Source organism: Spermophilus citellus (assembly GCF_964194105.1).
Source record: "Spermophilus citellus genome assembly, chromosome: 2".
NCBI lineage: Eukaryota > Metazoa > Chordata > Mammalia > Rodentia > Sciuridae > Spermophilus > Spermophilus citellus.
The window spans coordinates 139,851,803-139,878,608 of record NC_138183.1 but is presented as its reverse complement, the minus strand read 5'-3'; the positions used below and the strand labels follow the sequence as shown (position 1 = coordinate 139,878,608).

The window sequence follows — 26,806 nt, the reverse complement described above, 5'->3', positions numbered from 1 at the left end:
TTTATTCCATTTGGATCAGAGAAGATATAATAGGATTTCAATTTTTTGATGATGTTGAGAGTTGTTAATTGTAGACAATGTTTCATGTGCTGAAGAAAAGAATGTTGATTCTGCAGACATTGAACAAAATGTTTTACAATTCTTTGTTAAGTTCATTTGATTTATAGTATAGCTTAACTCTGGTTTTTGTTGATTTTTTTGACTGGCTATCCATTGATAAAAGAGGGATGTACTCTCCTACTATTATTGTGCTGGACACTATCTCTCCTTTTAGATCTAATATTTGTTTTATAAAATTGGATGTTCTGGTTTAGGTAAACATGTGTTTACCATTGTTATATGTTCTTGTTGAATTGATCCCTTGACCATTATGTAGTGACTCTGTCTCTTTGTGGTACTAGGGACTGAATCCAAGGCCTCATGCTTGTTAGGGAAGGGCTCTACCACCAATGAGCCACATCCCCAGCCCCTCAGCTTTTGTCTTTAAGATTATTTTGTCTGAAATAAAAATAGCTACTGTGACTTGTTTTTGGTTTCTGTTTGCATGGAATATAAAAAAGGGGAATTATTAATAATTAAGCCATTTTTTTCTCAATCTGGCTGTTTCTCTAGCTATACTATAGTAAGCTGACTACACCCTATCTTTCTAACCCATTATAACTTAAAAATCCAGTTAGAATACAAAGAGCAAATGACTCAGGATTCAAAAAAGTAAACAGTGATAGGTAGCCTTGTGATGGGCTGACTTAAATAATAATCTGTAGTGAAGGTGATTTTTCCCAATTCCACTCTTCCTTCTTCTGGCTTTCATTTGGGAGTGAAATATTGAACTGTTTGCAGGCATGGGAAGCAAAACTTTTGAGAGAAGGTTGCTACTTCCCACAGAACTGGGAAAAGGTCCCCGTGTTTTAGTGTTTACAGGGAAATCTTATGTTGGTATTCTACTCTTCTTTGTTTTCTCTTCTGGTTCTTTCTTGAAGGCAGCCCCAGTTGTGGAATACCTGGAACTCCCAAAGACCCATTTCTCTAATCATAGGACCTGAGAGAGGAGGACCCTGCTGTTTGGAGAATGTGTATGTGGGAATCTCCATTAATTTAAGTACCTTTACTCTTGTTACTTCTAACTAATTAATTATGGATGACCACAGTCACCTGGAAATAAATAACATGGTGAAGGATAAAAATGTGAAAGAAATCTGTCTTTCTGGCTAGAGGAACCAGAGCTAGGGGGTCTCAAGAAGCCAGAAATTATGAAGGAAATTCTGAACAGCAGGAAAAGGTGACCCCTAATTTTGTGTATGAACTTCCATAAAGCCAGGGTTCACCCTGAAGCATGGCACATGTGCAACCAACCCAAAGAAGCACAGGGTGGCTTTCCAACAAGGAACTACAGTATAAAGCACTGTGCAATTTCCAGAGTAACTGCTGAGTGGCACATGCAATAGACAGACTCAAATAGCATAGCAAAGACTTTGAAAACTGACATAGAAACCAATGCCAACAGAGAGTGAGACAGAACTTACAGATCTTATTGGTTACTGATCCTAGGTTTAATGACTGATAAAACAACACTACAAAATGATATCACTTCCACAGGATTTTAGCAGGACCAGAGCCCCAGAATATGACATTCAAAATATCTAGGATAGAGTCTAAAATTACCAGACAGAAAAAGAACCAGAGAAGTTCGATGAATTCTAAGAGGAAAAGACAATCCACTGATGTAAGCACACAGAAGACCCAGATTTTGGAAAATATTTGATGCAGATCTTAAAGCAGGTATAATAACCACCTTCCACAAAATAAAGGTAAACAACATTCTTTAGATGAACAGAGATAGGACTTCTCAGGAGATAAAAAAGAAATGAGAAAATATGCATCTGAAATAAAAATTTCACTGAAGGTGCAAAGTAGCAGAAAGAAGACAACAAAGGAAAGGATTAGTGCATTTGAAGACAGATTAGTTGAATTCCCCAGTCTGAATTATGGAAAGAAAAATGATGGATTAAATAACGAACAAAGAACTGAAGAATTGCGGGACAATATCCAAAGGCCTCATATGTGTGTTATTGGTGTATCAGAAGATGAAAACAGACACAGAAAAAATGTGAAGAAGTAATGGTTGAAAATTCTTCCCAAATGGCTAAAGACACATTCAAGGAGTTCACTAAATTAAAAATAGGATAAACTCAAAGAAAATCATACCTAGACATACAGTGACCCACCTGTTAAAAAACAAAGATAAAGAGCTCACCAAAATTAAAAGAATGAAAAGGCAAGTTACTTACTAGGAGAACATATCTGGAAGCCACACATCCAACAAAGAACTAGTACCTACAATATATAAAGAACCCTCAAAACTCAACAGTGAAAACAAAACAGTCCATAAAAGACATGAATAGTCATTTCACTGAAGAGGACTTATAGATGGCAAATAAGTATATGAAAAGATGTTCAGTATCATCAGCCAGTAGGAAAATGCAAATCAAAAACACAATGTGGTACTACTAGATACCTAGAAAAGAACAGTGAGCACATCAATGCTGGTAAGGATGTAGAAAAACTAGATCATTCATACATTGCTGGTACAATAAATTGCTGAAAATAACATAATTTCTTATGAAATTAAACATATGACCTAACAATTGCACTCTTGAAAATTTATTGCAAAGACAGAAAGACTTGTATTTATGCACACACAAAAACTATACATAAATGTACATGAACTGTACACAGGTGTTTTATTATAATATCCCCAAACTGAAAATTATATATGTATAAATATATAATGTATAAATATATAAATTAAGCAAACTGTGGTAAAAACATATTATCCTACTCAGCAATGAATAGAAATGAACTACTGATGCATACAACAATGTGGATGATACCACTTTCAGAAGAAATCATGAGAATCTTGAGTGACCTTGAGTTGTTTTTTTTCTTTTCTTCCAGGTTGGCTTCCAATTCACAATTCTCCACTTCAGCCTCCAGAGTGGCTGGGATTATAGGCACACATCCCTGCACCTGGCTTCAAATCATTCTTAATGCCGTTAACAGCAAGAGAACTGGTAAATTAGTATTCATAAAAATTAAAGCCTTTTTCTCTATATATGACACTGTTAAAAAAAAATGCAAAGACAAGCCACCAGTTGGGCGAAAATATTTGCAAATCAGATATCTGAAAAAGGACTTTTATTTGGAATAAAGAATTTTCAAAATCCAATAAGAAAACAAAAATCCAATAAAACATTTTGATCAAACACTTCACCAAAGACTATAAACTGACGGCTAATAAGCATATGAAAAGATGCTCAACATCAACGAGCATGAGGAAAATGCAAAGTAAAACCACAATGAGATACTTATACATTGCCATCAGAATGTCTTAACACACACACACACCTGAAAAAATTAAATGCTGGTGAGGAAGTAAAAATGCAAAACTTTTGTGTACTGCAAGAGAGAATGCAAAATGGTTCAGTCATTTTGGAAAATAGATTGGTTTCCTATGAAAATTAAACACCAAACACTTTTCTAGCAATCTCACCCCTGGAACTTATCCGAGAAGTATGAAAACTTTATATTTATACAAAACTTGCATATGAATGTTTACAGCAACTGTGTTCATTATTTTAAGAAACTAGAACTGAATCAAATGTTCTCCAACTGGTGAAAGGATAAATGAGCTGAGATGCATCTGTCCTATTAATACCTAGCAGGAAAAAGAAGCAACAACTGATAAACATGGATGAATCTCATATAATTATGTTACGTGACAGAAGACAAAGTAAAAAATCTGTAATTATTCCTTTTATATGACATTTTGGAAGGGCAAGATTATTTAGAGGAACAACAGATCAGTGGTTGCCAGAAGGAGGAGGGTTGGAATATAAAATGACAGCAAGAGGGAGTCATTTTGTAATGACCAAATTGTTTGGCACATGTCTGTACTCTCAGCTACTGGGGAGGCTAAGGCAGGAGGATCACAAGTTTAAGGCCAGCCTCAGCAACTTAGTGAGACCCTATCTCAAAAATAAAGAAAAAAAAAGGGGGTATGTGTGTGTGTGTTTCTGAGGATGTAATTAAGTGGTACAGTGCCCCTGAGTTCAATCCCCAATATTGAAAAAAATTTTTGTTTTGTATCTTGATTGAACTTCTCTAAATAGAGAAGTGTACAGTGTTCCTCAAAACATGAATTTTTATGTATGTAAATTTAGAAATAAATTTAAAAGAATATAAGACAAGGGGCTGGGACTCAGTTGCAGAGCACTCGGCTAGCATGCATGAGTCACTGAGTTCAATTCTCAGCACCACATAAATGTAAAATAAAGATATTGTGTCCACCTAAAACTAAAAAATAAATATTAATATATATATATAAGACAAGCATAACAGCAAGATCCATAAAACAGAAAACTGGTAAATTAATACAGTGGGTATAAATTAGAACTGTTTTAGGTAGCTGTTATACAACCCTCAGGGAACAATGGCACTGAATCTACCTCCTCTCTCATGTCCATCCCATCTAAAGCTGCTGAACTGTCCATCTTTCTGGGGTTGACCATCCTTATTTATGAGTCCTAGACTTACGTTGGAATATATCTGAAACAATACCGGCAAATGTAGTACAGGAAAATGCTCCAAATAAAATGACTCTGTGCTTTCTGCTTCACGATATTTCTGAATATTAATCACCAATGATTAAAAAACTAGATTAAAAATCAATTTGTTTGTTTGTTTTGGTACTAGCAATTAAACCCAGGGGTACTATACCACTGTGTTACATCCCCAGCCCATTTTATTTTTTATTTTGAGACAGAGTCTCACTAAGTTGCTTAGGGCTTCACTGAAGTGCTAAGGCTGGCCTCAAACTTACCATCCTTCTGCCTCAGCCTCCTGAGTTGCTGGGATTACAGGCTTGCGTTATCACACTCAGTGCCCTTTTTATTTTTGAGACAGGGTCTCACTAAGTTTCTGAGGCTGGCCTTAAACTTGTGACCCTACTGCCTCAGCCTCCTGAGCTGCTAGGATTACATGTGTGTGCCACTGCATCTGGCTTGGAGAGATTTATATAAAATATAACTCTGATCATGCCTTTTCCAACTAGAACATTTTCTCCTTACTTTTGGACAAAGTTCAAACTCCTTAGCATGGCTTTAAATACAAGGTCTTTCATGAACTGATTCCTGACTCTCTCCAACCTTGTGCCTTGCCCCTTCAAATGAACCCTGACAGTTCCTACAGATCTTTTCTAAAATAACTTTATAGATGTTTATTGAAATATTACAGATGTCTTAAATTTATTTTCCTACCAAATAAGAGCTACTATTTATTGAGCATATTTATTTCCTAGATATCATGCTAGGTGCTTTATATTATATACATTCTTTCACCTTTTAAAATAAGTACAATTATTCTCCTTTTACAGTAGAGAAAGCTAAAGATTATGAAGGTTAGGTAACTTCATAGCATAGCAAGTGGAAGAGCAGAGATAGGAACTTAAACCTGACTCTCATATGTTCAGCTATTACAGTAAAGGCAGTCAGTAAATGTTTATTAAATTAATAATAGCTCTCCATCTTCTTTATCTTATAGTTATCTGTAATTCACAGAAATCCAGGATAAAAAATACATAGAACCATATAATGTCACAGACATCTGAAATTTTAAAACTGTGTACCTGCATGAGATCTTGAAGACTCTCAACAAAAGAAATCTCTGCTTCTACCATATAAAATTCTGCCAGGTGTCTCCGGCTCTGAGAATTCTCAGCTCGGAATGTTGGACCAAAGGTAAACACTTGAGTAAAAGCTCTGCAATTCAAGATGAAGATTATGAAAATAGGGTTCACATGATTAATTTAAAATATTTAAAGTACTCTGTGAGCTCTTAAAAAAAAACTGTACCTTTGTCATATTCATAAGCCCACACATATTAGCTCTCTACTTCTCTAATGGGTGATAATAATAGTTTCATTAAAAATGTTACATTTATAGAAACCATTTTATCCCAAAGGAATTTGCAACTGCTTTACAAACCCTACGGTTTTCTAAATATAGATACACAACCACTTCTGGGTGCATCCTACTGCAGCTGCCTTAAACAGCAGGCAACTACATTTCACAGCAATCATGATCAAAGTAAAGGAAAAATACCACCACCCAAGAAACCACACAGAGAATTCTAGATAGAAACACAAAAAATTAGAATTTCATGTGAATAAGGTGTGCAAATTTATTTTTTAAATACATGAAAAAAGAAATGTCAGATATGTGCAGTAATTTACCTTATCCCAAGTCTATCTGAGCCCTTCATAACCACCCACATATTCCAATAGGTGCTGAAATCCGACCCTTGAAATTTGGGGGTGAGGGCAGATTTTGAAGAAATGTTTATCCCCTGGATTTAAAAAAAGACTACAGCTCAACCATCCAAATGAAAACACAACAAAAACCCAAACAAACCTTATTTTAAATTCCCCCAAAGAAGTGGACACACATCTCCATTCTTGAACATTTTAGCGTTCTTCATATTTGACAGGGCAAAAAAATGGAGATCAGATCAAGCATATACAAAGTAAGGAATATTTCTTAGGACTTAATTATAAATTTTGTTTTTGTAGAAACAAAGCAAGAAATTTGGGATCCTCAGCTATTATCTGGAATACTCTTTATATGTTCATTATTAGGCAAGTAAAACTAAGATCAGTAAGCAGTGTAGAAAACAAATGTTTTATATAAAAAAGAAACATACCAGTTTTGTTTCATTTTAAGATACTCTGGGAAATGAAACAGTAAAACAATTATAGTAATAACTAAGAGATTTTTTTTTCTTTCAAAAGTTCATTTCAGTTGGTAAGGGGCTTAGTAATTATATTTTGGTTCTACAGCCACCTTCATGAGATCATAATCAGTTAACCTCAGAGAACTTTAGCTTTTAAGGGAAAAATAAACAGTAGGAACTCAGAAATATTACTATGGTTAACTTTTTCCCCAAGATTCAGACACAGACTTGCTTATTAGAATGTTCCTGAAAAGACAACTTATCTTGTACAAAATAAAAACGTCTGTCCCATTTCCAAAAACAAAATAATGAATAATTCTGCTTTTCTTTTTACCTTTCTTCCAGTGCTGTTAATCTCAGTTAATCTATTTAGTCATCCAGGCCAGATCTTACAACTCCCACTGCCCACATGTCCCACATATTGATTACAAAACTCAATTGTTTACGCTTTGAAAATTCTCTCAAAGCTAGTCACTCTTATCTCCACAGCTGCTGTTGGCGGTAAACCCTTGTATTTTGCTTAAAAAATAAACAGCTTTTGACTGATGTTTGCCACCTGTCTTTCTCTTGGCCCAAAATACTGTCAGTTTTCAGGCTCAAATCTGATTATATCATCCCTAATTTAAAAATCTTCAATGATTACCAACTGCCAAAAGGATAAAATTCAAACTCTTGATTTCAACTCAGGATTCCCCTCATGTAGCCTTTCCTCCCTCACCTAGCATGCTCCTTCACCTTTGGGGTCTGCAAAGGCCATTTTCCATCCAGTACTCCCTGTCCCCTGATTCTCTCTCTATATTTTATTTTTTAGGTACCTGATGTTGAATCCAAGGGCACTGAGCCACATCTCTAGTCCTTTTTATTTTTTATTTTGAGACAGTTGCTTAGGGTCTTGCTAAATTGCTGAGGCTGGCTTTAACTTTTGATCCTCCTGCCTTACCTAGCCTCCTGAACTGCTGGGATTACAGGTGTGCACACATGCCAGGGTCCTCTCATTCTAAATGGCAAATTTCCATCCAACCTTCAGGACTGGGCTTTTATGTCATTACTTCTTTGAAACCTGACCATGTATCCCAAATTCATTATTTCCTCTTGTATATAATACTTTGTTCATATATTTATCATATATGAAATGTAATTATATTTTAAAATATCTCCCTTCCTCCATTAACTATGAAATTTTCCAGAATAAGCATCATGTTTTATTCATGTTTGCATCTCCAGTGTCTAGATAAAACAGGTGCTCATGCTGAATGAATGAGTAACTAATGATGATGACGGGCTTCCTCAGTTGTCAAGTGGAAAAGCACAACATCCTCATAAACAACAATATTACAAATATAGAAAAACACTCAAATACACCTTACTAGGGCTGTCACTCAGTACCTAAGATGGGAAACTAAAATGGATACCTAAAAATGGGTCAATCAATTCAGACTGTCCCAAACAGTAAAATCAAAAGTTACATGGCCTTTGGTTTCCAATCTGTGACTATGACATCTATAAGTAGGCTAGCAATAGGTATATCAAAATTTAAAACATGGCATTTATTATTGGTACTACGTTGTAAGAAACTGTATATATAAATGTTAACATTAAAGTGTTGAATTTTTTAGGGCATAAATACATATGTGGTATAGCTGAAATTTACTTTGGAGGCTCTGAAATACAAGGAAGGCTAATGGGAATGCTATTCAAGAGTGATATTTGTATTAAGGTACTAGGCACAAAGACATAGTGGTTTCATACAAGAACTCCAAATTCAAAGCATAAGGGCATTTGCTTCAACATGGCAATTCTATATATGTTGCTCCAGAATGAGTAGCAATAGGGATTTTAAAATTTAACAATGGTTCCCTAGATATGCTTGGCAAGTTCTCCAGTATAAAATGTAGAAGAGTATTATGAATTTTTACTTTAATTATAGTAAATAGCAGGCTCTGACTGAGGTACTCAAGAGCTCAGTAACACTTTTTTTTTTCAGTTAATTTCTTTTTATTTTATTTATTTATTTTGGTACCAGGGATTGAAACCAAGGGCATTTAACCACTGAGCCATATTCCCATTTCTTTTCACATTTTATTTAGAGACAGGTTCTCACTAAATTGTTTAGGGCCTCAGTGAATACTGAAGCTGGCTTTGAGCCTGTGATCCTCCTGCCTCAGCCTCCGCAGCCGCTGGGATTACAGGTATGTGCCACCTGGCCTCTTTTTATTGTTGAAGTAAGTAAGTAACATTGTAATCGAGTAAGAACTGATGACCACAGTGCTTCTTTTGAATTAACAGAAAGAAAAAATAGTCTGGAAGGTGTGTTGGAAAATTGCCTACTTTAGCATCCAGTCTTTAAGCAGAACAATGTTTAACCCATTCAATAATTATCACCCTACATCAGCATCAAGTGTACTATTATAAAGTAGTAATTACTGCAGGGTGCGGTGGCGAATGCCTGTAATCCCAGCAGCTGGGGAGGCTGAGGCAGGAGGATCAAGAGTTCAAAGCCAGCCTCAGCAATGGCAAGGTACTAAGCAACTCAGTGAGACCCTGTCTCTAAATAAAATACAAAACAGGGCTGGGGATGTGGCTCAATGGATTGAGTGCCTATGAGTAAAGTGGTGATCACCAGTAGAGAGCCATCCTTGTAAGCCAGCCATTAAATGTCAAAACCTTACAGCTAACCCCTTCATAGTTGATTCCTTAAAGTATTATTACTATTTCTGTTTTCCAAAGTAAGAAACTTTTGATTCACAGAGGTTAAGAAGCTTTCTCAAAAGTCACAGAGCCACAGTTAAGTTAAAGGGTGGAGGCAGACTCAAATGCAGATCTACTCCAATGCTTACAGCCTTGATTAGATACTGACAAAAATGATGCTCATAACTAAACATTTAAAAGCTCAGAAAATTAGGGGCTAGGGTTGCAGCTCAGTGGTAGAGCACTTGCCTTGCATGTGAGTGGCACTGGGTTCAATCCTCAGCACCACATAAAAAAAACAAATAAAATAAAGTTATAAAAAAATAAAAATTTAAAAAAAACTGCAGTAAACAAACTAACAAATAAACAACAACAAACCTTAGAAAATTAGAAGGAAAAATTCATACTACACTCTCCCTTCTTAAAGATAACTAAGATAAGTAGTCTGGTATATTTCCCTGCCTTATGAATAGTTTGCTTTATGTGTTAAAATCATAGCTCTCTAGGATGTGTTGTCTTCATAAAAATAATGAGAATGATAAATTCTCATCACTATTTTGTAACTTTTAGCAAGTCTTTAGTCTTTGTAGTCTTCAGATTTTTATAGGCATGGGGGATGGAGAGGCTTGGCATTGACTCTAGTATCTTTTGCAATAATTTTGTTTCTAGGTCCATAGAAAAACCACTCTTTTAAAAAAATATTTATTTTTTAGTTTTAGGTGAATACAATATCTTTATTTTGTTTTTATGTAGTGCTGAGAATCGAACCCAGTGCCTCACGCATGCTAGGTGAGTGCGCTACCACTTGAGCCACAACTCCAGCCCCTCCTGTGTTTTTTTTTTTTTTTAATATTTTTAGTGTAGATGGACACAAGGCCTTTATTTTATTTATTTTTATGTGGTGCTGAGAATCGAATCCCCAGTGCCTCATGTGTGTTAGGCAAGCGCTACCACTGAGCCACAACCCGGGCCCCACTTCTGTTTTAATATATGCAGATTTCTTTTGTTCTGTCTTCTACAGACATGAGAACCATTTGTAGCAAGGCTTATAGCAACATTTAAAATAAAATCTGAGAACAAGCCTATTTCTAAAACAAGATACGAAGCCAGGTGGAAGGCCAGTACTGCTGTGAGAAGAGACCAGCAGAAAAAGAAAACACTCAGCACTGAAAACCATTCTTCTGCCAAATTAGAAAGGAAAGCTATAAAAGGAAAGACCATGAGCTTGGCGTCAATGATGAAGATAACAAAACTACATTCAATACACATCAATCAAGAAAGCTACAAAAATGGCTTTTTGGAAAATAAAAAATAAAATGACAAAGTGTTCTATATAAAAGTCACCTTCTTACATGTGTGGAGTTTTATGAAGCCCTTGAGTTGGCCAGTCAATTATTTTAAAATGGTCACCGGTTGCTTGGCCACTTATTCTTTCTGGACCTGATATTTAAGAGCTAGGCTTCATATTTTGAAAGAATAGAGGAACTGCTATTCTTTAGCTGGGAAAGAACTTACTTGGTATAAGACTGATCAAAAACTTTTTCCATACCCCAACCTCTATATTACTTCTCTACTGTCATGTCAGTAAGACGTTCAATGAATTGAAGAGAACTCATGGCTTTAGTTAACAGTCTTTGTGGAGTGATTTTCCCATCATCCAGAAAATGATCATCTATTTTACTATTGTCTTGTGTCCACTGGATTATCAGTATCAATACCATAACATACTTGTCATGTGTTATTATTACACGCCTTAGAGTGGATTTAATTTAGGTATGTGTACCATTTTTTTGTATACATTTTTAAAATTTGTTTTAATTAGTTAGACAGTTGAATGCACTTTGATACATTATATAAAATGGAGTATAATTTATCCTTCTTCTGATTATACAATGTAGAATCTCTCCAGTCACCTAGTTATATATGTACATAGGGTAATAATGTCTGATTCATTGTACTATCCTTTCTACCCCTATGGCTCCTCCCCTCCCTTCACTGCCCTCTACCTAATCTAAAGTAACTCTATTCTTCCTTAGCCCCTGAACCCAACAGACTGTGAATTAGCATCTGCATATCAGAGAAAACATTAGGCCTTTGGTTTTTTGGGATTGGCTTATTTCATTTAGCATGATAGTCTCTGGGTCCATCTTTTCATCTGCAAATGCCATAATTTCATTCTTCTTTAAGGCTGAGTAATATTCCATATGTGTGCTGTGTATCACTTTTTTTAATCCATTCATCTGTTGAAGGGCACCTAGGTTAGCTATTGTGAATTGAGCTGCTATAAACATTGATGTGTATTAGAAGTTTACAAAGATTTTAAGGATTTATCTTTTATGAGGCATGAGACTAGAGAAGTAGATAGGTGACTGACTATGGCCATGAACTATCAACAGTTGTGGGGCTCAAGTCTCACACACAGGACTTTAAACTTAAAAAAAAAAAATTTTTAGTTGTAGTTGGACACAATATCATTTATTTATTTATTTATTTTTATGTGGTACTGAGGATTGAACCGAGCACGTTGCATGTGCTAGGTGAGCGCTCTACTGCTGAGCCACAACCTCAGCCCCAGGACTCTTTAAGTTTTTAAGGTTAGGGTAGTGATGAAGAGTGGGTATTAAAGATCTAAGTTGAATTCCTGGTTCCTCAACTTAAGCAAGTCTTTAATGTCTCTGAATTTCTCCATGCAAACATGGGTTTAAGTACACATCTATCAAGGGTTATTATAAAGATGAAATAAAATAAAATGTCAAAAGCTTAACCTAATATCAACTATATAAATAGTTCAACAAATGGATAATAGTTATTAGGGCTGGGGAGTTGCTCAGTAGTAAAGCACTCCTGGTTCAATCCCTAGTACCCTCTCTCCCCAAAACAAAGGAAAAAGAAAAAAAAAGCAAACTCCTGGGACATTCTAATGCCCAGAGTTGAGAAACAATGATCTAGATATTCTAACTGCCAATTATAATTAAAAGACACAAATAATCAATACAAAGGTGTTATTTTATACCAGTGGTACCATCTGCATAGAATGAAAATTATCTAACATTCTCGACAGACTCCAAATCCAACAGCTTGGTTTACGAACACAAAAGCATAAAGGCACTAAGGCAGTCTAGAAATAGGCAAACTGCTTTTAACGTACTTAGACCACAGAAATAAAACATGAAAAGCCCCTATTCATTTTCCTTGAATTGGAGGAGGAAGAAAAGGAAGAAGAAAGAAAGGAGGAAGAGAGGAAGAGAAAGGAGGAGGCAGAAAAGGGAAGAAGGAGGGTAAAGGAAGGGGGTGAAAAGAAGACAACTAGGACACTGGTTATGAAGCATAGCAGAGAGATGATCCTTTGGAGCCTGCACTAACTCTTGTTCTGTGTACCAAGTGACACGCACAGGGATTTCAGAGCTGTACTGTGTATATACTATCAAGACATCCACCAGTATTAAAATAGCTAAATAATCTGTGGCATATTCACACAAAGAAATATTTATTCTACATTAGTGAAAATGATAGGTTATACAACATGGATATAATTTAGAACATAATGAAATGACGAGCATGTTGTGAGGACTATAATGTTAAATGAATAAAATAAGTTACCAAAGAAAACAGTGATTCTATTTATGTAAAATCAAAAAACTTTCAAACTAAATGTACTGGTCATAGATGTAAACACCCGTGACAAAACTCCAGAAAAAAATTAAAGTAATGATTCAATGCAACATGAGGATAGGGACAAGTTGTCAGGGGAAGGAAAAGGATTGGATTAGGAAAATACATACAAGGCACCAAGGAAATGAAACATTTTGAGGGGCTCTGATGTTGAACATTAATATCTTACCTCTGTATTTTAAAAGTTTTAATTTTGTGTTCACATAATATGTAGACACCAAAAACAATTCAGAAAGAACAAGCCAACAGAATGAAAAAAAAGTAAAATGACAAAATTATAATAAAAGTAAAGGGCAGGCATTGGTATCAGTGTCCAAAGTATTTACCAGGCTACTACTCAAGTTTTTCAAGCTTCCTAACTTTTTTTTTATTAGTGTCTGTCCATTTGATTTAATTCAACAAATATTAACACATATTAGGAACTTAGGTCTAACAAACATGGTTACTATGATAAGGGCAACAGAAACCTCCAAAATGCATGTGACATGGATGCCTTAAATACCTGACCAAGGCCAACCAGATCTGCATTGTTTGATATGGCAGCTCCTAGCCGTATATGGCTTTCCAAATTTATTTAGAATTGAATCATTTAATTAAAATTCCTTGAAATATGACAGTCACACTGTCCATTCTTCAAGTGTTCAACTGTCAGTCAGTGGCTTCCATATAGAGCAGTTTCATCATGTGTTTAAGTTCTACTGCCCAGCACTGAAGTAGAGTGTTGAAATCTCAACAATGCAGAAGATAACCAACTAAAAGAAAATGAGTGTTCAGATACTGGGTCAGAAGGAAAGAGATTAATGGAGTAGAGAGTTGATGGGAAGAGCTTCTGAATTTGCTCCAGGACCTAGTCATATACATCTGATTTTCCTCATAGCCACTACTATGCCAGACCTCTTTGCCCTTGCACCCCGCCATCTGTGCTTTACAGAACCCATGTCCTACTTTTGTGTGTGTGTTTATAAGTACAGCTTCTCTCTTCTGATAAAATGGCTGTCTTTCAGAAAGGTACTGATGCATACCTAAGGAATATTCAGTAAATGACATTTTGCAGCTTTCATTAACTTTCCATCAATATGCATAAAAATTCTCAGAATCAGGCTTTTCCGAGCTCTTAACTCATCCACAGGCAAACTAACAACCATCTCATTTATTATCTCTAAAGATGATAATGAACCTACCATTCTCCAGTGATCCTGGTTCCCCTGAGAAGAAACATTCAGGATGCATGTATAATAAAATGGCTAGTGCCTCTGTCTTCTGATTTGGTTTTACTTATAAATATGGCTTCAAATGATACAAAGAAATAGTAAATGCTGTATGAATACTTTAAAAAATACTCTTAATGATATGGATCATGGTATGACCTATACAAAGGGTCAAGAGACTCTGGGTTGAGCTATTATTCTGGATGTATCCCAAGTTACACTTAACCCTCCACAGCTATATATAAAATATCAATGTTATCAAATCAAATACATATTTTGGCTAAGAGAAGCATGAAAGAAAATTTCTGAGAAAACTCTTTGTACAGTAGTCCCTAAAGTACTTCTGCCTAGAATTCAATTTTTTTCATTGAACTTTATTTCACACTATCCCATGGTAGAATCAGGAGAAAATCCAAGAATAATTACCCAGTTGAAGAAACTAAGTAAATGTCACTAATAAATGTTCCTGAAACAAACAAAAACCAGGGTTCTGTCATAATTCTTTTTTTTTAAAGAGAGAGTGAGAGAGAGAGAGAGAGAGAGAGAGAGAGAGAGAGAGAGAGAGAGAATTTTTAATATTTATTTTTTAGTACTTGGCGGACACAACATCTTTGTTGGTATGTGGTGCTGAGGATCGAACCCGGGCCGCACGCATGCCAGGCGAGCGCGCTACCACTTGAGCCACATCCCCAGCCCCCTGTCATAATTCACATACTAAATCTCTCTCTTATACCTGAAATAAGGTTTGCTAGAGTTCTGCACATTCTCCAAATTGTAAAGATTTATGTGACACACATCTCTTTATCTGTACCATGTACCTGTTTCATGTGACAAAACATTAGTTTTATTTTTTGGGGGGTATAATATATCATGGGAGATATAGTGTGTGGGGTGACCTCAAAAGAAATAAAGGATAATGTTAATAGCAACCAATATAGGTGACTAAACTTATATGTTATCAGCTTTTACTGGTGAGAGAGAGTCAAAAGAACCATGAATAAGTTCCTTCATTAGCAATTTCTTCTAAAGAAGCAAAGATGAAGTTTCCTTTTATTTTACATTAAAAAATCTAGTTTTTGCAATATTTCTTATAGTATGTCTACTAGATCCTACAAGGCATTTCTATTAAGTGTCTTACTAAAACAACACTGGTGAAGGCAGAAATTTAATTTATTCCTACTTATCACCTTTGGGGGGCCATAGGTTCTGGTTTGCCCAGGACAAACCCACTTTATGACAAATGCCCCAGAATAATTGTTATCAGTGCTGCCTTTCACTCTAAAATCTTCCATTGCTGATGGGCATGAAAGAATATAATTACTTTAGAAAACGGGCAGCTGCTTATGAAGTTAAGCATAAATTTACCATACAACTCAGCAATGTTTATGTTTAGGTGTTTATCTGGGGGAATATAAAAAAATATGTGCTCACAAAGAATTGTACCTGAATATTCAATTTTAATTATAATTTACCAAACTAGAAACAATCAAATATTATCAAAGGATGAGGAAGAGAAAGAATTCTGGAAAGATTGTGGAATAAAAAGCACCAGGATCTGTTTACCTACTTAGATAATAGCAATGGCAGAATCAGTCTGCAGTTACTGTTTAGGAATTCTGGTATCTATTGAAGGTGAAAGGCTAGGATAGTAAACTGGTTAATCCCCATCATTTTTAGCTTTTAGCACAGTAGCAGCTATCCATTCCCCACTCCCAACCCTGAGGCAGGGAGTTGTGCAAGTGTTCCTGCAACAGAGGCTTGTGGGAGCCACAGTAGGCAAAAAGAATTCTGTCCTCCAAATATTGGGAATCTGGGCTTGGATACCGGACTGCTGGTTTGGATCACAGAGATACAAAGAGGCAGGCAGCTACTTTGTTGCACCTTCTTGAAATGCTGCAAGTCTCTCTTCTGATATGACTTTCAGGGGATTTAAAGGACCATTTCCCTTTCTCTTCCTTTCATTTTTTTCTCTTTAAGCATTTTGGGAGTTAGATATTTAAAAACCTGGGCTTTCAAAAACAACTACACTTGTAGGGAAATTTAGAAAGTGTTCATGCCTGTCCATAGGAAGGTCCAGGCCTGGGAAGACTAAGTTCACTGACCCTTGGCACAGAGACAGTCTATAACAATAACAACAACAAAAAAAAAGAGCAAACTGTGCTGAGTTTTGTGGCACATGACTATATTCCCAGCCACTCAGGAGGCTGAGGCAGGAGGACTTCAAGTCTGAAACCAACCTTAGCAATTAAGTGTGACTGTCTCAAAATAAAAAAATTAAAAAGGCTGGGGATCTAGCTCAATTGAAGATTGCTTACCTAGCCTGTGTGAGGTCTTGGGTTTAACCCCTAGTACAGGGGAAAAGGAAAGTAAATCACATTACAGATCTACTTTAAAAAGACTTAACTAAGAGAATTTGTGACAACTATTAAGGAGATAGGAAACCTAAAAAGAAAACAAAAGGAAATTCTGGAAATAAAGAGTATAACAGCTGAAATGAAAAAACTTTCTTATTGGGTTCAATGGCCAGATTTGAGGAGGCAAAAGAATAAGTCAGCAAAATTGAAGATAAGATACTGAAAATGATGGAGTCTGAATAATGGAAAGAAAAAAAGCAAAAGAGAACAAAACCTCCATCATGATGTGTGAGTGGGACTCAGAAGGAGTGGGGGGACAGAAGGAAATAATGGCTGAAAGTTCCCAAATTTGATTAAAGATTTGACTGTAAACATTCAAGAAGCCTAACATTCCAACTAAGATGATTTTAGAAAAACCCACAGTGAGATACATAATTAAACTTTCAAAGATAAAGAGAGAATGCTGAAAGTAGCAAGAGAGAAACAACCCACTGCATACAAGGATTGGTCATTAAGATTAGCTGCAAGAAACGAATATATGCCATTTAGAATTCAGTTACATTACCAATAAAATGAGATGGCTGAATAGCTACTTTAGGCTGCTAAAAAGAATTCTAAAATAGAAAGAACTGTAAATAAGGTTTGTAGTTACATAATAATTCTAACTTTACTAATTGGTGAAAGTCCAGAGAAGATTTAATGAACTAGCAATATTTACTTTGATTGCACAAATGGTGAGAATCTACATCGTGTACAACCAGAGAAATGAAAAGTTGTGCTCCACTTGTATACAATGAAAAAATGCATTCTGCTGTCATGTTTAACTAATTAGAACAAATTAAAAAAGAAGAAATATGTGGAATAGAAACTCAGCAATGGTCTTTGTTTTGTAAAAACGAGAAGATACTGTCACAAGTTGAATTATTAAAATGCTATCTCTTGGGGAAAAAAAAGATTAGCTGCAAGGCTGGGGTTGTGGCTCAGTGGTATTGTGCTTGCCTCACATGCAAGGGGCACTGGGTTCGATTCCTCAGCACCACATAAATAAATAAATAAAAGTACTTTGTCCATCTACAACTAAAAAATAAAATAATTATATATAAAAAAGATTATCTGTAGATTTCTCATCAGAAGATCTGGAAGCTAGAAATGAGTGGGCCAATGTGTTTGAAGAAAGAAAACTGTCAAACAAGAATTTTGTATCTGGCAGAAACTTCAAAGAATGAGAAGAATTTAAAACATTCCCAGACCAACAAAAGGTAGAAGTTTGTTACCATTAGATCTGCCCTGTAAGAAATGCTGAAGGCAGTCCCTCAGTGGAATGCAAGTAGACAGGAATCTGAAGTAGTCTGAAGGAATAAAGATCTCAATGAGGATGAACATGGGTAGTGACAGTTTATAATTGCATTTTTTGTTTTCTACATGATTTAAGAGACTAGCACATTAAAACGAAATCATTAGTTAAAAGCTAGTATTATTGCAATTGGTTTATAAATTTACATAAATTTTCTACATAATTTAAGAGGCTAATGTGTCTCAAGTAACTACGACTTTATGGTTTGAGGACTCAATGTTTAAGATATGATAACAACCAAAAAAGGTGGGGTCAGAGCTGTTACAGAAGCAAAGTCTCTGTTACTAAAATTAGATTGATACACATTGTTTAGGATATTAAATGTAATCCCCATGGTAACAACAAAGAAAATATTCATAGAAAATATGCAAAAGCAAACAAGAAAAGAACTTAAATATTTCACTATTAAAAAACTTTAAATACAAAACAAGACAGTAATGCAGAAAATAAGGGACAAAGATTCTCTAAGGCATGTAGAAAACAATAGTACAATGATAGAAGTGCCTATTTATCAGCAATTACTTTAAATATAAATGGATTAAACTATTTAATCAAGTCAGAAATTAACAGAATGGATTTTTAAATTTTTCCAATTAGTTACAGGCAGAATAGATTTTTAAAAAGTATGACAGATGCTCTTCAACTTACAATGATCAGGTTAGTACATCCCAATAAAATCGCGATAAGTTGAAAATATCATATGTGGAAAATGCATTTACTATATCTAACCTACTGAACATCATGGTTTGGCCTATCCTACCTTAAATATGCTCAGAATACTTATATTAGCCTACAACTGGGTACAATCATCTAGCACAAAGTCTATTTTATAACAATGTGATGAATATCTCATAATTTATTGAATGCCTATATCCAGAAAATGCTGGCAACACAAAACACTGTAGAGTACCAGTTATTTACCCTTTGATCACATGGCTGATTGGGAGCTACAACTCATTGGTATTGCCTAGCACCTCGAGAGAGCAATGACTCCTAGTCCAAGAGAAGACCAGAATTCAACATTCCAAGTACAGTTTCTACCGAATGTGTGTTATTTTTGCACCATTGTCAAGGTGAAAAAACATAAGCAAACAAGTCAGGGACTATCTGTGTATGCTGTCTACAAGAAACTCACTTTAGCTGCAAAGATACCAACAGACCGAAAGTGAAAGAATGGAAAAATATTCCATACAAATAGTACCCCAAGCATAGCCGGGGGTAGCTATGCTAATTTCAAACAAAATACACTTTAAATCCAAAAAGATTACAAGAGTGTTGGGTCATGTATATATGTATCTTTTGAGGACATTATTATATTAATAAAAGGTCCAATACAACAAGGAGATATAACTATTATAAACATTTACACACCTAATGATAGCCCATCAAAATTATTTAAAGTATACTGACAGAACTGAAGGGAGACTAACCATAATAGCTGGAGACTTCAATTCCCTCTCTTAATAATGTATAGATGAGCTAGACAGAAGAAACAGGATTTAATACAACTAACCAACCAGATGTAACAGACACACAAGGAACACTCTTGAAATGCTTGAGATGTTTTTATATGTGTATGTGTTACCTACTCAAACAAATACACATTCATTAGCTTTTGTGTGTGTGTGGTGGTAAATGGCATAACACTGTGTATGTACCTGATGTTACTGAATTGTACACTTATAATGTTTAAAATGGTGAATGTTTACTATGAAAATGCAGAAAATAAAAGTCAACAGATTATTATTATCCCATTCAATGGGATAATATTCAGCAAAAAAGGGGAACAACCTGCTGGATAAATATATTTATAAGTAAGTATGAATAAGTATAAATAAGTATAAAAGTATTATACTGAGTGAAAGAATCCAGATACAAAAAGAATAAATACTGTATGATTACATTTATATGAAATTCTAGAAAAGGGAAATCTAATCTAGGCTGAGAGAGAACACAGACAAGGGTTTGTTTAGAGCCAAGGGTGTAGGAGGAAGAATAACTTCAAAGGAGAAGAAAAGAATTTGGGGTGATAGAAATAATTCTGTATCTTGATCATGGCAATGGTTACAAAGGTTTATAAATTTGTAAAAACTTAATTATATATTTAAAATGGGTTCATTTTTATTGTATATAAAGTATACCTCAATAAAGCTGATTAATAATATATAACAAGAACAGCTTATTCATACACTGTTTTTCCTGTTATTTAATCATACAAATCCTAATTTTGTTCCAATTATAATATAAAAGATGATGTGTCAGACCCTAGGAGCCCTAGAGGGGGAACAACAATGATCTCCTTTGAAAAAAAAAATCCAGAATACAGTGACACCTAACATATCTGACTAGCTCTTATAAGGAGCCACTGGAGCTCCTCTGACTTGCTCTTATAAAAGACCGTGCCCTTGGGGATATAGTTCAGCTGGGAGAGTGCTTGCCTAGCATGCACCCCTGGGTTTGATCCCCAGCACCACCAAAAACATAAGTTAAAAAAATAAAAAGTGCTGGGGATGTGGCTCAATGGTTAAGCACCCCTGGCACCAAAACAAATAAATAAATGAATTAAAAAAAAAAAAAAACGATTATGCCCTAATCTGCTTTTAGTTCTTAGTTTAATTCTGACTTAGTCTTCAAACTCTCACAGGTATCTGATTTCTGTGTCCTCACCCCTTCCTTCATTCCAGGCTCTGGTTTGGTTAAACCTTCTAATGAGTCCTGAATCCTGGCTGGCTTAACCTTTGCTTCATGTCAACTCCAATTCTGTTAACTGATGTAAAACAACTTGAGCCTCACCTGTCAGCTATTTCCACCTAGTCACACCACCTTAGCTTCTCTCTTTAGCTGGTTCTTTGTACTCACCCTGGTTTTCCAGGTTCCAGGATTCATCACTACCATCATCACTGTGTCAACCAACATGCCACTGCACCTAAAATCACTGCCCACACTGTGATAAAACACTTTACTTGGTGTCCAATTTTCACAATAGCTCTCTATAATTTATTTTAATCGATTAGAAAGGGTAGGCTCAGACAGTAAGCTTATAAAACTAGGAGATAAAGCAGCCAGAATTCCAATTTAAGTTTCCCTGACTGCATTCACTTCAATTAACAACCATTTTGGGGGGACAAGATCGGTACTTTTTGACAGGGATAACATTATCTTAATAGCTACCTAACTGTCACAACAGCACGAGTAACCCTCCCCATCCCCATCAATGGGAACATTCAACATTTTTAATGTCCTTCTTAGTGTCCAACACAGTTATACACCATTTAGCTGAAGACCCAAATTACTGCTGAGTAAATGAGTAACCATAGTTATTTTTAGCAGAAGAAAACAGGCGAGAAAAAAAAAACTCAAAATGACAAAAATTCTTTTCTCAATCTGACCTAAATTCTGCAAACAGGCAACAAACAGATTCTTTTTTCTTTCTCCTAAAAAGTAACTAAAACTATCAGAGCAAAACAGAACTTGGACAAGGTTAAGCAGTAATTGAAAGAAGTAACAACATTAGCTTTGCTTTTTATAGCTCCAATCACTGTCCATATTGATCTGATTGCTAAAGATTAATTTCATGTCTCACTATAGTAACCTGCATCTGCTTCTAGACAGCACCAATGGGTATTGCATTTCATGCACAATGAGTTCTAAGAGTTTTGTTTCTACCACTACTCAAAGGACTGGCTGGGAAGTAAAAACAAACACATACAAACCTCACATAAAACTTGCTTATTTTAAAATGCACTCACTCCTTTAGATATATATATTTTTTTCTGCTTAACCTAACCTCAGTGTGCTGAATAACAGAAAAACGGAGCTATTATCCCAGGCATTTGAAGCAGAGAAAAGGCAGGTTAGTATTCCCATTCACAAAGGAATTCCATAGTAGAAATGGGTACAGCACTCTGTGTCTGGACTTCCAAAGCCAGTATGCAGACACTTTAGAGTTAACACAGTATTCAGAGACACTAAATCATCATGCAAATAGTGTGTAAGCTAACCAGTAACAAGAAGAAAATTAATACCATTCAAGATAGTAAAAATTAAGTTAAAATAAGGAATTAAGCATAGATACTTATAATCATTCCTTTCTGAGACAGCCTTAAATAATGATAATTTAAAAAGCATTTAAAAGGAAGAAACAGTATACAAGGGATCTAAATAAATTTTTGAAGGACAGCAAACAGATGGCTGAATGATGAGCAATGTAGCAAAGCATGGAAGCTGTTATCTGGAATACAGAGAGAGTATGCTGCAACTGAAGGGAAGTGACCTGCACACAGAACCCTGGTGACACTGGGGTGGGGGAACTGGAGATTCAGTGAACAGTTTCCACATAAAACAATCAAGTCTCCTTCACTCTTCCCACCAGAATGGCTGTAAGCCAGATGTTACCAGCAACCAGGGACCAGTCTTTCTCTAAAGCAGCAGTTCTCATAATTAGTATCGAACCTAGAGGGATTGTTAAGACACAGATTGCTGGGTCCCATTCCCAGTGTTTGTGATTCACTAGTGTTTGCCAGGGCCTGGGGGCATGAGGGAATGGAAAGTGACAACTAATGGGTATAGGATTTCTTTTCTTTTCTTTTCTTTTTTTTTTTTTGGATAAATGGTCACTTTATTAGCAACTGCAAAAGGACAGAAATTGAACCCTCACTACAGTGGGGAGAAACATGTAGATAAACTCCACATTCAGTGGAGTCATGAAGATGTTGTAAAGTTAGATGACTATGATATTACACAACTTTGTGAACACAGCAAATACTACTGAACTGTATACTTTTAAAGAGTGAATTTTATGGTATGTGAATTATATCTCAATAAAATTGTTCTTAAAGAAATCATTTACTTGTCTGCATACAAGGCTCTCTCAGAAGCCTACCAAATACACTCTAACACCTATCAAGTTATGTCTCCCCTCTGTCTTCCCTATGATAAACATGCCTAGAATCTTAAATTATTTCCTTAGGTCATGATATTCAGATCCTTCTTTATCCTGGCAGTTTTCCTAAAGTCAGACAGGATACAAAGTCACAAGTTTTTCATATAAAGTTTAATGAAAGAGTCTATGTATTCTGAAGTTGATAAGGAAAACAGGACAGAAAAGTTACACAGTTTTCTAGCTTTTGATGACTTGGCTAAATATAATTTATTAAAAGATAATGGGCCTCACATGATCAAAGTACCAAAAGACATTTCCAGAGCCAAAACAAATAACTTACACTAGGATAACAGATTTTATTTCATGAAATGCTCTATAATAATGGGAAGAGAATTAACTGAACTTCTTTTGTGTTAAGCATACAAAAGCAACAGAATCCACCTCAAATTTAATAGCCAGTGGTAATAAAATGCAAGTGACATTTAACAATGCACTTAGATAAAATCATTCTACTGATAATGTTGCCTTTCAATTCAATTCAACCTAGACAAGGTGAAGTTCCCTGCCACGTGCTCTTGCCCTTAGGACAACCTTCTTTATAATGACTACCTCACTTCTAATTTCTTATTTAATGTCCATCTTCCTCATATGGTCATGAAGGCTAGGATAACATCTATCTTATTCATCTCTATACCCCAGCATCTAGCCTAGTGCTTAGCACACAGTTGGTTTTCAATAAATGCTAAATTGAACTGAGATTGATTTGAGTCCTGAACCAGGCAATGTGGTACTAATAAAACAGAGACAAAGAAGAACAAGATAGAGTTAGCAGAATTTACAGGCTAATGGGAAGATAATCTTATTATGAAAATTTTGGGGGTAAGAGAAGAATAATACAAGTGGAAGAAATGATTTACAGTAGAGGGGGTAGAGAGAGAAAAGGGGAGGGGAGGGGAGGGGAGGAGAAGGGAGATAGTAGAGAATAGGATAGACAGCAGAATACATCAGACACTAGAATGGCAATATGTAAATCAATGGAAGTGTAACTGATGTGATTCTGCAATCTGCATATGGGGTAAAAATGGGAGTTCATAACCCACTTGAATCAAACTGTGAAATATGATATATTAAGAACTATGTAATGTTTTGAATGACCAACAATAAAAAAAAATTAAAAAAAATTTTACTTAAAAAAAAGAAAATTTTGATATTTTTGATAGTTGATAGAAATCCTTTTCCAATAGGTAGCTTTTATTCTGTATTAAGTAATAGTTATAAAATCAAATAAGACTCAGTCCTTATATTCAAAAGCCCAAAGTCCAAGCTAGAGAAATAAGTTAATGATTTCACTGAAATAAAATAGGTAACCATTTAAACAAGAAAGAGGGCATTTAAACAAGAAAGAGGAGATGGTGGTGATGGAGTATTGAATGTAATCATTTTTAGGTTGAGTTTGCACTGATGAGTGGGAGTAGTTAAGCTAGACAAAAGCATGGGGAAAGGACAGCCAAGGCAGCAGATGAATTTACGAAAAGGAGCACACACACGTGAAACAGGGTGATGTGCTTAGAATATTACATGCAGTTTAAGACAGCTGGAGCAAAGGGAAGTAGAAGTGATTTAATAAAAGGAAGCAAAAGCTATGGGAATAGAACAATTTGGAATGATTTCCATATAATCTGGTTTGACAAAACTGGAAGGTTAGTAATGCCATTTCCTGAGACAAATAATTCAGAAGGAAAAACAGGTGTATGACTATGATAATGAATTAAAGGAGTTGAATTTGAGAAGCTTGTACAACCATCAATTGAAAAAAAAAAACAACAAAAAAGAGTAATTTCAATTTATAGTTTGATAGTTTGGCAAAGAGTCCATGTTAGAGATACGAACTTCACAATACTGTTCTTTGACCAACACCTTATAGTTGTCCAGGTTTTCACTTTAGCCCTTCCACACCAACAATTCAAGAAGACCACCAATTCTTTAAGTGCACCTTTGTTCCTGCATCACCCTGCATTCCTCTACCACTTCCTCACCATTATCATAACCTTCAGAACTTACCTACTTCCATTAAATTTACTTAGCAACATTCAACCCGTTTAACCCAAACCTCTGCATTCTCTGTACCTGAACTCAAGAAAGCTAACAATGCCTACTAAAAAGCCTCTGCCCTTGCTAATCAATCTCCCTGAAATGCTCATCCTCTGGTTATATTATACAAAAATATAATATTGGCAAGGTAATGATGAATTAATTTCAGGGTCACTTATACCAACATCTTCTAATTCATGTATCTATCTAAATTGGGTGCATTTTTAACATAAATAATACATTAAAAGAAGAAATCTCTGTGTCTCAAGGTCCCAATATCAGGAGATCAGCATAAAGAAGCTTCAGGATTATTCATATACAATCAGGAAAGGAAGCAAAAGCTATGGGAATAGAAAAATTTGGAATAGGGTAATTAAAGATCTCAGTCTCATGGCAATAGCATCTCCATGAAAAGAGGAAAAGGAATGATTAACTTATTCTGAACTATTACAGTTAGTTCAACCTTATAGTAGAAACAGAGAAAAGTATTAAGAATGAGAATTCATGTTTCATGAATCCAATTTAACAGTAATTAAACTGAGTATCTACTATTTAACTATGAATTATGAAGATAGAGAACTAAGAAAAATGTTGTCAAGGGATTTATAATCTATGAGAAAATCATATATGAAAAAACCTCCAAATTGGCTAAACACTAAAAACAAGAGGAAGGTTTTTTTTTTGTTTGTTTGTTTTTAAAGACATGAAATAGGGGGGCACATTAAAAGAGCAGGAAAAAAATAGTTTTTTTTGGAGGGGGTACCACGAATTGAACTCAGGGGCACTGGATCAGTGGGCCACATCCCCAGCTCTATTTTGTATTTCAATTCGAGACAGGGTCTTCCTGAGTTACTTAGCACCTTACTTTTGCTGAGGCTGGCTTTGAACTTGCAATCCTCCTGCCTTAGTCTCCCAAGCTGCTGGGATTACAGGCATGTACCACCACGCCTGGCTAAGAAAAATAATTTCCATTAGAAAAAAAACAGAGGGTGTCAAGAAGGCATATTTCATTTGAGCCTTTAGGAATGTGCAGATATGGAAAAAGAAGTTTAATGCTGTAGAGCATAAGAAGAGAGATATGCATGAAAATGTAGGCATGAATCACAACAAAAAGGTACTGATAATCAAATAAGTATAAATGAACAAAGTACCAAGTGGATGAAGAATGAGAAAGAGACATGAACAGATGGGAAGGCAGCTGGGTACCCTTATAAGAGTAACTCAGATTAACTCAGGTACACATGTTGATATTCTCACCAAAGCCATCTAATAGAGCATACTAGATATGAATGTTTCATGGCTTCTGAGCTCAGTATATCTGAATTAATGAACAAACCCAAGGGAATGAGTTGAGGATTGCTCATACCAATCACAAACCTACTAATTAATCAAAATTGAGTGAAATCAGCCCAAATCCCAAGCTAATTTACTCCTTTCCAATAGAAACAGTTTTATTTTTATTTTATTTTATTTTTTTGTTCTTTCTTCTGATTAGAAAGTGACAAATGCTAATTTTCCAAATCTGGAAAAGACAAATTCAAGGAAGGAAACAAAAATTTAGCATATAAAGCCACTTTTTACAAGTTGAATATCGGTGTACATTCATTCTACCTTTTTCCTCTACACATATGCACAATTTTAAAAATTGGAACCATGATGACTTTTTAAAATACATGCTATAAAGCTTTATCAAACACAATTTTTTTCTTTTTTTTTTTGGTATCAGGGATTGAACCCAGGGGTGTTCAACCCCTGAGCCATATTCCTAGCT

General features: G+C 35.3%; 1 protein-coding gene across 5 annotated transcripts in view; it reads right to left on the bottom strand.

Annotated features, from left to right (window-relative positions):
- The window catches only part of LOC308642398 (asparaginyl-tRNA synthetase-like), an 88,045-nt gene that overhangs the window by 41,954 nt on the left and 19,285 nt on the right, over positions 1 to 26,806 (bottom strand). For 4 of the 5 annotated variants that reach the window (XM_081281275.1, XM_081281277.1, XM_081281273.1 and 1 more), the window contains exon 2: positions 5,684 to 5,816. In XM_081281275.1, the coding sequence (XP_081137401.1) occupies positions 5,684 to 5,816 (133 nt within the window). Of the gene's footprint in view, positions 1 to 5,683; positions 5,817 to 5,909; positions 6,036 to 26,806 lie in introns of those variants that run through there. The other variant, XM_081281274.1, reaches the window with a different exon arrangement.